The 12,100-nt window shown below is 33.1% G+C and overlaps 1 protein-coding gene across 8 annotated transcripts in view; it reads right to left on the reverse strand.

The window, feature by feature from the left end:
• The window catches only part of RALGAPA1 (Ral GTPase activating protein catalytic subunit alpha 1), a 258,245-nt gene that overhangs the window by 169,381 nt on the left and 76,764 nt on the right, over window positions 1–12,100 (reverse strand). For all 8 annotated transcript variants that reach the window (XM_045799896.2, XM_087858978.1, XM_087858977.1 and 5 more), the window contains 5 exons: window positions 11,437–11,574; window positions 7,317–7,465; window positions 4,335–4,464; window positions 2,414–2,651; window positions 1,215–1,376 (listed from right to left, as the gene is read on the reverse strand). In XM_045799896.2, coding sequence (XP_045655852.1) covers window positions 1,215–1,376; window positions 2,414–2,651; window positions 4,335–4,464; window positions 7,317–7,465; window positions 11,437–11,574 — 817 coding nt within the window. The remainder of the gene's footprint in view (window positions 1–1,214; window positions 1,377–2,413; window positions 2,652–4,334; window positions 4,465–7,316; window positions 7,466–11,436; window positions 11,575–12,100) is intronic.

Consider the following 12,100-nt stretch of genomic DNA (forward strand, 5'->3'; position numbering starts at 1 on the left):
TTTATAGGCAGAAAACAACTGTAAAAACATAATTCTTTTGAAGGATTTAAAATTAACTGATTTTTAATTCTTTTAAATTAATAGTGTTTTTCACTGATTACCACCAAATATAGATACGTTTCCATAAAAAATGCTCCTGCCATAAAAATCATAGACTGTAGGGGCGCCTGGATGGCTCAGTAGGTTAAGCATTTGACTTCAGCTCAGGTCATGACCTCAGGGTCCTGGGATAAAGCCCCCCATTGCATCGCAGCATCACAGCTCCCTGCTCAGTGGGGAGTCTGCTTCTTCCTATCCCTTTGCCCCTCCCCCTGTTGGTGCACTAGCATACCCACATTCTTTCTCTCTCTCAAATAAATAAATAAAATCTTTTTAAAAAATCATAAACTGTAAAACCTAAAGCAACTTTAAGCAATTTTGTTTCAGGAACATAAGGTATTATCATTCCCATTACACAGATGAAGTAAATAAAGCCTAGGAAGTTCAAGATTATCTAGCTATTCAGTAATGAAGGCAAGATATAAAAAGAGATAGGACAAAGCCTTCTTATTTTTCTTTGCAGCACTCTTTCTACTATAATTCAGACCAAGTTATAAGTCTCTGAGAGGAAGAGGAATAACTGGTGGCTAAGTCCAGAGTATACTGAATGATTCTGCATCCAGAAATTCTTCCCATCATTGCTCCTTTGCTGCTACTTCCAAGATTATAGAAATTTCTTCCATGTCTGTTAAAAGCTGCAAGGAACCTAGCAACAACCTCCACCTTGGTCTCAGCTATCTGCAAGCATGAATTCCTAGTTCGAAGTGTGTGAAGCCAATCTAATTTCATAATTGTAACATTGAAAATCAGCTACCCTGATTTCCTATGTTTGTGAGTATATTCACTGAGTAGAAACTCTACCAGTTAATGCATGAGTTCTGTAAAGCGAATCAGAGTTCTATTTCTTCAATTCTGTAAAAAACAGTTTAAAATTATTGATATCTACAGTATAATAGACTACATAAAAATTATAATGTAGAATAAATCTTAATAGCATACACGAGTAACATATCATTAGACTCTTGAGTACTACTAAAAAGAAGGTTTTGTTATACAAGTTTGTCCTTTAATGACCAAAGTTAACTGATAAGAAAACTATATATTTACATATTTTGTTATTAAGGACTATAAACGTATTGCCCTGTCCAATTTTCATCATTTTAAAGAGTACATACCAACAGTTTTTTGCCGTACTATACTCCTTGCCTTTTCGGTTCCTGGGGAACCAGTGGTTGTGGCACTTCTCTGCCTCATTGGGGCTTGGCCAGGCTGATCACGACTCCATCCTCTAGAAAATGACTTGTCAACTGAAACTTTCTGAAATTCATGTCCAACTCCTAGAAATGTAGATTTTCAATCTCAGTATACTGTCACCTGATTAATAATCTCTTCAAATTAAGCATGCTACCTTGCCTCAGATTCTCAGGTTTACTCATAATGCATTATAAAGTATCAAGTTAATTGTTCCTGTACCATAAGGCCTTTTTGAACTTCAATTTATGTAAAAATCATACTCCAAAACTGATATAGAATTCTAAAATTATACCATCAAAAATGAACTATTATTAAATCCTTTGCCATCCACTTGTTTCATTAAAAAAGAAACATTTGGATAAGCCAAAAAGTTTGAGAAATGAGCTAACCAAAAGCCATCCTGTGGTGGAAGTTACTAAATCTCTACCTGCCAATAATAGCCAGTTGGGAAATAAATAGTCCAGGAAAAAGTATTTTGGTCACATAATTAACTACCACGGACTATGTTAAATATGAAATGTTACTCAGGTATAATTTCTAGCCAGCAACTACTTATTAAGAGTGAAAAATACTAACACATCAAGGATTATAAAAAAAGTATTAAATCACTATGTCATTTTCCCTCTCCCCGTTTTAAACACTCAATAGATACATAATCCACATCTAGGGAATGTTTGCTTTTATTTAAAACTAAGAAAATGCTTTCAAAAGAATTTTTCAAATAATTCTTTTTAAATAGTGTAACATGAAATCATCTTCTAAATTCTAACAAAAAAGTTGCATATGATAAAAAGGAAGAGCATGTTATAAATTTTCATTTTGGTTAATTATTTAAAATAAAATATTTAAGATTCTAATTTATTTATTTAAATTTTAGCTAGATATATACAGAACACTTTATTTCTCATCGAAATTACTGATGAGTTTAAGGCTCTTCAAGAAAAATTACAAGGTACCTACATGTTCTACTGTTGAAAATTTTTAATCTGCAGGGCAAATGAAGGAGGGAACAGTTACGAGAAAACATAACTTTTGACTGTCACCTGTCTCCCTAACTTGATTTTCCAGACCAAATTATTTAAACAAATTTATGGGGAGCATCTCTGTGGACAACTCTTACCTTTCCCTTTGTGCTTTTTTTGCTTCTGTTCACTCAGCTTATCCAGTGGTAAATCACTGAGATCCAAACTATATAAATTTCTAGCTAAAACTTTAGTTAGTGTTTCCATAGTCAGTGACCACTCAGTGGCTAACTCTTCCCAATAGGTCAATGAGGATAATACTGAGAGTAAGTCATCCCATAGTTCTCGAGAGATGTACACATTAAGATTTGCTTTAATCCAGGCAACGATAAGAGTCTATAAAGACAAATAAATAACAATGAAATGCATTCAAATTCAGATATTCAATTATAAAAAAAATTACCTAAGAACAAGTAGAATTTTAAATCACATAATATCCATGACCCTTTCTTGGTACATAGCACTTACAAAGGAATTCATGCAATCATGAATATCTACCATACATTTCAACAATTGCCAAAACCCAACCTTCTAGCAATTAGGACAAGTTATCAAAACTGGAAAGAAATATCCCTAAAGTTGTAACTATCCTTCATGCTGTATTACATCAATGTTAAATAAATGCTGCTTAAAAAGAGTCTCCACACTATTAAAAATTTGAAATTATTATGTTGAATTATTTACTAATACTTACTGAGCTAAACTGAAATGAAAATCTATATAATTTTAATATTCGAGAAAAAAAAAGTTACTGGAGATATACTTAATGAAATGTTTTTGAAAAATTGTATGGAAATTAAAGAATAAAATTGTTTCATTTTGAAGAAACCAGAAGAATTAAAGGCATTTTGTAAAATATCCAATCATACAATAGAAAACTTATTCATTGAAGGGCAGAAATTACTAATCAGCCATTACCCCTGAGATTTTAGGGATTTCTACTGAAGCTATAACCTCCTATTGAAGAAACAAGCAGTAAAGAGTTTTTTTAAAAGCTTCAGAAGTTTTTCAAACGCTAAAATTTTACTAAGGAATTCACATAAATTTATACAGTAAATGCAAGATGAAAATGAGCAGAGTCTACAGTATAGAACAGTAATAACTAGTGACTCTCCTTTCTATCATGAAACATTTACACTACAAAAAAGTTATTCCACATAGCAAGCTAAAATTCTGCCTTCCTATAGTCACAACATTGAGTTCTAACAATTGGGAAATTTTTTTAAAAAGGGCTTAAGAAGTTAAAAGGAGTTTAGATAATGTAACTGGTTTCAAAAGATTTCACAAACTAACATAAAATTTTAGGCAAACAAAAAATATTTTTTAAAAAATGATTTGAATGACTATACTTATGGCCAAGAATTAGATCTGAGTAGCTTTTTATCTTTGATATTAAGAACCATTTATCCCTGTATTTGTATTTAATGTGTCATCTTAAGAACATATTATTTTGGTATTTCCAAAGAATCTGTAATACATTTAAAGTCTATACTCTGTCCTCCGGTTGAAAAACACAATATGTAATTTTTATATGTTCAAACTACCACTGATACTTAAAATACAGAAGTGAATAAAGTCTTACAGAACAGCATGATAAGACTCAATCTTGATTATTAACTACTTTTCCATTACTACAAAGTTTAGTTTTTCTAACAATGCCAGAGACTTGGAAACTCATAAAGCAGACAATCAGGCCATTTCTCATGAAGCTCCCTGGCAGCTTCTTGTAATCATGTAACTATGCTACACAAGAGAAAACGTTAAATACCATCAGCTTGTTTCAACTCTCTTTTCACAGACCTGGTATTTCCTCCACTCTTATAATAGGTTGTGAGTTTATATGTATGGCAAATAGCCTATTTAGAAAAGCAACTTTTAATTTAGTTCTACAAAAGATACTTTAATATGAAATGATCTTTGATTTAAAGCTTTTTTCCCCCAAGTAACAAGTTCAGGGCTCAATGACTCATAAAAATACATATCTATCCATCTATTTATCTATCTATTTATTTTTATTGCCTGGAAAAGTGGTCCTGCAAGTCGACCTGCCAAGGTCATATTTTTTTTCCCCTGGAACTGCAGAAAAGCTTGTGATGGCATCTTCAGTACAGACTCCGTGACTCTGAGCAACACAAGCAGCATCTGTTCCCTTAAAGTAAAAAAATTAATTAATGTTTTCTTCTTGCATATGTTTTTGGTTAATGAATAACTTTAAAATTAATATGTTATAAAATGTATTATCTTTCAATAAGTCAAATATCAAATATCTTTCAAATTTTTAGAATTCTTTAAATATTAAAATTTAAAATTCCATTTTATAAACTATACCAGCCATTTTTAAACCATTTTTCAGTCACAAAACCCTCCCATCAATTAAAAATGTATGCGAAAGCTGATGAATTGAGAGGTAAGAATGTGGAGGCTGCTCCCATCCTCTGACACCCCAAAATCCAAGTATTAACCTTAGGAAGAGGTTATTACTTGAAGAACATTCCTCTAGCTATACAACACATTTCTACCTTGATGCCTATACATCTAATCTTCATCTTTATAATATGGAAAACAAGCACATACCCAGAAGTGTACTAGGTAAAATTTCAAAAACTACAAGATTTTTAAGATTAGTATATCACAGTGATCCTGACAGGTAATCAAGGACCATTACTCTTTTGCCCTCTTTCCACCCTTTTAAGTTTGGCCATTTTAAAACCCTTTATTCTTGTGTACTCCAAGACAAGACAATCCGAATATTATTTCTACCTTGCCTCTTTCTCCTAGACGCTTATTATTAAGTCCATAAAACTACCTTATTTGCACTTGATAATTTGGAAACTGATTTAACCACATGTGAAAAAGGGTATTTCAGTTTGGGTGTACAGCCAAGCTACCAGCCCAAGTCCCTATCACAGCCTCCTCTCTGATTTGTCTGTGGGCCCATTCCAGGCACAGCAACATGTGGGACATGGTACAATCCATGTGAGAAATGTGGCAGAGGTAGTAAGAGATCATAGACCTAGATGTCATCATTTTTCTGGGAAGGGAAGGCAGAATCAAATAGAAAAGTATCACTCAATAAAAAGAATCCTGAATTTATTAACAAATAAATACATGCATTTATTCATAAAATAAAAATCAAAGTTGCCACATTTGTAATCTTAGTCTTCTGGCTTAGCTGTATGAAATATACAACTTTTTGAAATCACCTACACATGCAATAAAGTATAGATTTTCCAAATAAATCTTATCTGATTTGTGGCCAATTCAAAACTCATTGATATATGACCTTTCACTTCGTAATATGATAGTAATTATTTTAATTCATAAAATCTTATACATTCAATGTAAATATGTGAATAATCTCTCATAATGCTATGACTGCAAAGGAACTTATAAAAAATTTTTTTAATTCTAAAATTGTGTTCCATATAGCAGTACAGTCACTTTAACCTGGCTCAACAGCACCGATACAAAGTACATTAAAAAAACAAACAAACAAACAAGGAAGGGGGGACAGAGACTAACAAAAGAATGGTCCAAAGTAGTATGGTTACTGGATGATAATAACCTAGGCTCTGTAGTCTGAAGGACCAGTTCAAATCTCAGCTATGTAAACAAAGATAAATGAACAAATCTCTCTGTGCCTAAGACTCACCACGTAAAATAGAGATAGTATCTACCTGAGAGGTGCTACAAGGATTAAGAAAGAAAATGCACGTACAGTGCTTTAAAACATACCTGGCATATAAAAGTGTTCCAATTAAGTTAATAACAAACTACTTCCTGATGTAACTATATAAATACCGCTAATAAAGACTTTTTTCAAAATAAAACCATTTTTCCACATGCAGCAAAACATGTATTAGGCATAATCTTTCACTAAGTACTTCCACTTTTTAAGAATAAGTCAAAGGAGAAAAGTTATGTGTGTATAATAAGATCACTATCTTCCCACCACCCAAAAATAAAATGAAATAACTACATACCCATCAAAAGGGGACTGGTTAAGAAAATTATGGCACATACAAATGGCATAATACTATGTGACTATACACATGGTTTGGTGAACCAGATGTTCATTAAAGGGCAAACAATGATACCTCCAAGAGTGAGTTTTGGGGCAACTCTAATTTTCTTTTTAAAACTTTTCTTTGTTCTATTGTTACGATGAACATGTATCACTTTTACAGAAACTGAAGAACTGTTCTTTTCCCCAAAAGGTCTATTTTTCCATTCAGTTAAATATGTATAGAGTACAAATAATATATAAAATACTATGCTAAGAAATGTAGGAAATATAAAAACAAAGACAACAGAAACATACTTTTTAGGGCCTTTCAATTCAGAGGTAAACAGACATTTATATAAATAATTTAAGGATTTAGACAATTTTGAAAAGAACTATAACAGAGGTACAAATACAGAATGAAAGGAAGTGGGGGAAAAATTCTAAGTAGGATTTGTGGAGAAAGGAAGGTGGAATCTAAAGATAGCTATTGTGACAACAGAAAAAGATGGCAAGAATGAAATATTCTACAGAAAAGTTCAGAATGTGCGCAGGAAAGAGCAATTTGATAAAGCTGGGAGTTGGATCCCATTCTGCAGGGTGGAGTTTAGGCTTGAGAGAAACACAGAAAAGTAGGCAGGGACTTCACTGTACATGGCCTTAAATGCCAGGTTAAGGAATCAGGCATTCACACACTTAATCATTTACTTCTTTTATTCACACATGCATAAATTCATTTATTCACGCATGTATTCATTCCTGAGAGTGGTGGTAGGGGGCATCATACGTCCACTTTAGAAAAATATTCCAAGAAGGCTGATCAAAGGTATCTGAGATAAAGTGGAGACTACTGTCATCATAATTATTACATAAAGTATTTACTAATAGAAACCTCTACAGTATTGTGACAGGCCCTGTTCACAGACACTATTCCTCTAAAAATTACTATAATTATATATACACAATTAAAAAAAACATAAAGGATAAATATTTTTTACCAAGTCTTTTTGTCCATTGACACTTGTACAACCATGAACCGATAAATATTAAGAATGCGTTTACACATATCTGTGTGCTCATCCAGAAGGTTTTTAATTTCATTTGCAGGTTCAAGAAGAAATATGTTCGATGAGTTTATAATAAACACCTAAGACAAAAGACATCATTAGCTATTCATTATAAACTTAAAATTTCTTATTTAAAGAAAAAATAAATTCAGATGCTGATCACTAGGTGATGTATAATGAACTTAAAAGCACTAAGACTACAGGTTAATTCTGACCCTATTTCTACCACTAGCCTGACATATGAAATTTAAACCCATTAAACCATTTTGTTTTTATGTTTATCTAGACAAATATAAGATCAGTACTAGGCACCCAAGGAAAATAAATCAAGTGAAAAACAGCATTTTTTAAAACTGATATCTTTAATATAATAATGCTATTGCTGTCATAAAATGAAACAAACAATAAAAAATACAGTTTAGAATAAAAGATGATATCTAAATTAAGAATTTTCAGAATAAGGTGCTCAATACCATCTTTTACTCTCTTTTCATGTTTATAGACTACGTGTGTTTATCTGCTTTAGTAATAACAAACTGCATGAATAGATCACATATTATAGTACTACTAATGAGGTGCCATCAACATGCATCTTTTATTTTAGAAAAATTAAAAAGAACTATTAAAATCAAATCATTAATTATATTTTGTTATTGAAGACAAAGTAATTATAATGGTGACAGGTGTGTGCAAAGGCTCTTGAGGATACTTTGGAGGTACGGAACATTTCATCTACTGTGAAATGTCTATAGGACATTTACATCTTCTATACCCATAATCCTGATTTAAAACCCTGGATGAACTACATATAAAACACAGTTGTAAAATCATGAGAAAAAAGAATATTAAGCTAACTTTAGAATAGTGAAAAGCGTTAACTCTGTATCTAGCAACACTGACCAAGAAAAGCAAGAGGCACAAAATAAATTATTAGAAATAAAACAAGGACATAACTATGAGCAATCTGGGAGAAAAGCATTCCAGACAAAAGAAAAAGCAAGATTAAAGGACCTGAGGTGAAAGCCTCCCTAGCGTGTTTAAGGAACAGCAAGGAGTACAGAGTGAAGTGAAGAAGTGGGGAAGCAGTTGGGAAATGATGTTGAGAAACAACCAGAGCATGTGGAGCAGAACTTCTCACAGTGCCAGTGGTGAAAGAATATGTTCTTCCCCCCAAACTTTGCAGACCAATCCTATTGTAAAATATAATAAAAATGAATAAGAAAAAGGAAATGAAAACAGACATACAAAAATATAAACAGAAGCCATCAAAATCAAGAGATATTAGATGACTTAGTTTCTAAACTCTTACTCTCAATTTTGTGATATACCTTGTGGGCCAGCACTAGTCTGTGGACCACACCTTGAGGAGCAATGATGTAAAGCCTTACAGACCATTAGAAAGACTTCTGCTTTTATGCTTAGTGATAATGCAAAGCCAACGGAGGATTTTGAGCAGAAAAATGGTATGATCCGACTTACACTTTATAGAATCCCTCTGGCTACTGTGTTGAGAATATGCCAGGGTGATGGGTGGACAAGAGCAGAGAAAAGATACTAATTAGGAGTTTAATGTATTAATCCAGATAAAAGACCATGGAGGCCTGGACACAAAAGGTAGTGTAAATGTTGAATAGTTAAGATTCAGCAAACAATCTGAAGATGGCCAAGATGTGTTATCAAATTAGATGTAGGATATAAAAGAAGGCGGGGGGGGGCGCCTGGGTGGCACAGTCAGTTGACCATCTGACTTGTGGTTTTGGCTCAGGTCTGATCTCAGGGTCATGAGATAGAGCCCTGTGTTGGGCTCCGCACTCAGCACAGAGTCTACTTGGGTTTCTCTCTCCTTCTCTCTGCCTCTACCCCCTGCTTGCTCACTCTCTAAAATAAATCAATAAATCTTTAAAATTAATTTATTAATAATAGAAGAAAATCAGGAAACAAGGTGGCTTGAACAATTGGAAAATAGGTGCTATAAATGAAACAAGGCAAACTGTAGGAAAAGCATGTTTGTTGAGCAAGAACAGAAGTTTTAGACATGTCAAGTTTGAGATGTCTATTAGATATCCAGGTGAAGATGCTAACTTGGCATTTGAATATTTGAGTTTAAGACTCAGGGATGCCTGGCTGGCTCAGTCAGTTAAGCGTCTGACTTCGGCTCAGGTCATGAACTCAGGGTCCTCCCTGCTGAGCAGAGTGTCTGCTTCTCCCTCTGCCCCTCCCCATTGCTTGTGCCCTGTCTCTCTCTATCTCTCGAATGAATAAAGAAAACCTTAAAAAGAAAAAAAAAGACTAAGAGTTTAGACAAAAGGTCTCAAACTAGAACTAAAATTATAGATGATGCAGTATACAGACAACATTTAAAGCCAGAAGAATGGATTAGATGAACCAGGTAATAAGTAGAAACGAGATCCAAGAACTGATTTTGGGCCCTTCAACAATGAAATGGTCAGGGACATATGAAAAAATCAGTAAAAAATTCTGAGAAGTGGCTGGTGAGCTAGGAGAAAAACAGGAGGGATGCTATTCTGAAAGCCAAGTGAAGAAGAGTTTCAATAGGGAAGGAATGGTCTATTCTATAAAATGCTCCTGACAAGTCCGGTAAGATTAGGTTTGAAAAATGTACATTTGGGGTGCCTGGGTGGCTCAGTCAGTTAAGCACCTGACTCTTGATCTCAGCTCAGGTCATGACCTCAGGGTCGTGAGATGAGGCCCTACGTCACACCCCGTGCTGAAAACAGACATTTCACCCAGAGTTGTTCCCTTTTTTAAGTTTCTTTCTAGTTTCTTCCTGCTGACCGTGGAGCCTGCTTAAGATTCTCTCTTTCCGTATGCTCAACTTAATTCACAAAGAAATATACTTTGAATAGGGTTTTCTATTAAATAAAATCAAATACATTGTAAGAATGCCCTAATATTTTTCTAGGAACTTTTCCTTTAGCCATTTTACAATTTGCATATTTAAAACAAAGTCAGGTAATGAGCTTTATGTCTTTTGACAAATTATGTTACCTTAAAAATGAACTAACAACAGTAAACATAATCAAATACCAAAAAAAAAAAAAAAAAAAGATTCTCTCTTTCCCTCCCTTCTGCCCCTCCTCCCTCCACTTGTGCATGTGTTAGCTCTCTCTTAAAAAAAAAAAAGAAAAACGTACACTTGATTAACAATGTGGAGGTCACATGTGGCCTTGACAAGAACAATCTGATTTAAAAAATGAATGACTACGATGAACTACAAAACAAGAAAAAGACAACCCAACAGAATATGGAAAAAGATATGAATAGGCAATTCATAAAAAGATGCTCGATTTCAGTACTGATGAAGAAAAAGGAAACACAAACTTAAAAAGATGAAATAACATTTCATAGGGGGTAGCAAAAATTAAAATGTGACTCTATAAGTAAAGGGGGAAGACGTAAGAAAATAAGAACTCACAAACACTACTAAAGGAGATGTAAATTATTATAACCATGTCGGAGGACAATTTGGCAATGACAGTAAAGTAAGGATGATAATGTACAACTCCTCCAACCCAGTAACTCCGCTTCTGGGTATATATCCTAAGGAAATTCTCCCACATGTGCAAAAGAAATACATACATAAGAACAATGTAGCACTATTTGGAATAGTGAGAAATTGCAAACAACTTAAAGAACATCAACAGAAAAATGAGTAAGTAAAATGTGAAATAATCTTAAATTGCAATAACAGAAAGTAGCTAAAATGAATGAACTACCGCTATCTATCAACAACACAATTCAAAAACATAATGGTTAATGCAAGAAGAAAGTACCAGATGACAGTACACCATGACATTATATAAAGTGTTAAGTTGTCTAGAAAAATAATATGTAATTTTTATCAATACATATACATTAGGAAGTGCAAGTTAAGGAAAAAACAAAATTAACATTTTATAATGAAAACTGGCAAATGTGGGTGTTGAGCTTATTAAAAAATTATACTGTACAATGAAATACTGAAACATATATTTGAAATATTTAATGATTATTTTATCGTATTTTTTTAAATAACCAAAATGTGAACCACCTGCAAAACTGCCTGGGTACCAGCTCGTATGTTTTGTTCTGTGGCTTCTTCGGAGGCATTATGAAGAACATCTTGGTAGGTGCCATTTTTTGCCCAAGTAGAATTTCGAACATGATCAGCAATATCAGTACCATTTTCCTAAAGAAAAATATCAAGTTTTCATATTTCATTAAAAATGCTACAACAAGACAGTAAGCTGAAGAAGTAAACTGGAAATTATTGGGTTTTTCTGCTAAGCATCTTCTCAAAATAGAAGATGTTTCATTTGACTAGAAAAGCAATATACGTTCACTGTCAAAAAGGTTCTTCTCATAGACAAAAATATAAAGAAATAATCATCCATAAGGGTCAGACAGAAATTGTATCATTTTAGATATAAAGACATTTTTCTATGTATCTAATGTATGAACTTCCCTTCTGTAACTTAAGAACGGGATATTACTTAAAATTCTGTAAAACATGAATTTTGTTCTAAAGTAAATGCCAGAAATCAAACAACTTAAATAAAACAATAGAAAATAGCTTCTATTTATTTTACTTTAGAGTATTAAAATTCTTACTTCTCCCAGAAAGAAGAATATTAGGTACTTCAAACCACTATGACTGCATCTTTCTGCTTGAGTTTTAGCTGTCAAAAGTCTTGCAGATCAAGGAACTCCCTCAG

The sequence above is a fragment of the Ursus americanus genome, chromosome 35 (genome assembly GCF_024610735.1).
Source record: "Ursus americanus isolate L20-20 chromosome 35, mUrsAme1.1.p, whole genome shotgun sequence".
Classification (NCBI taxonomy): domain Eukaryota; kingdom Metazoa; phylum Chordata; class Mammalia; order Carnivora; family Ursidae; genus Ursus; species Ursus americanus.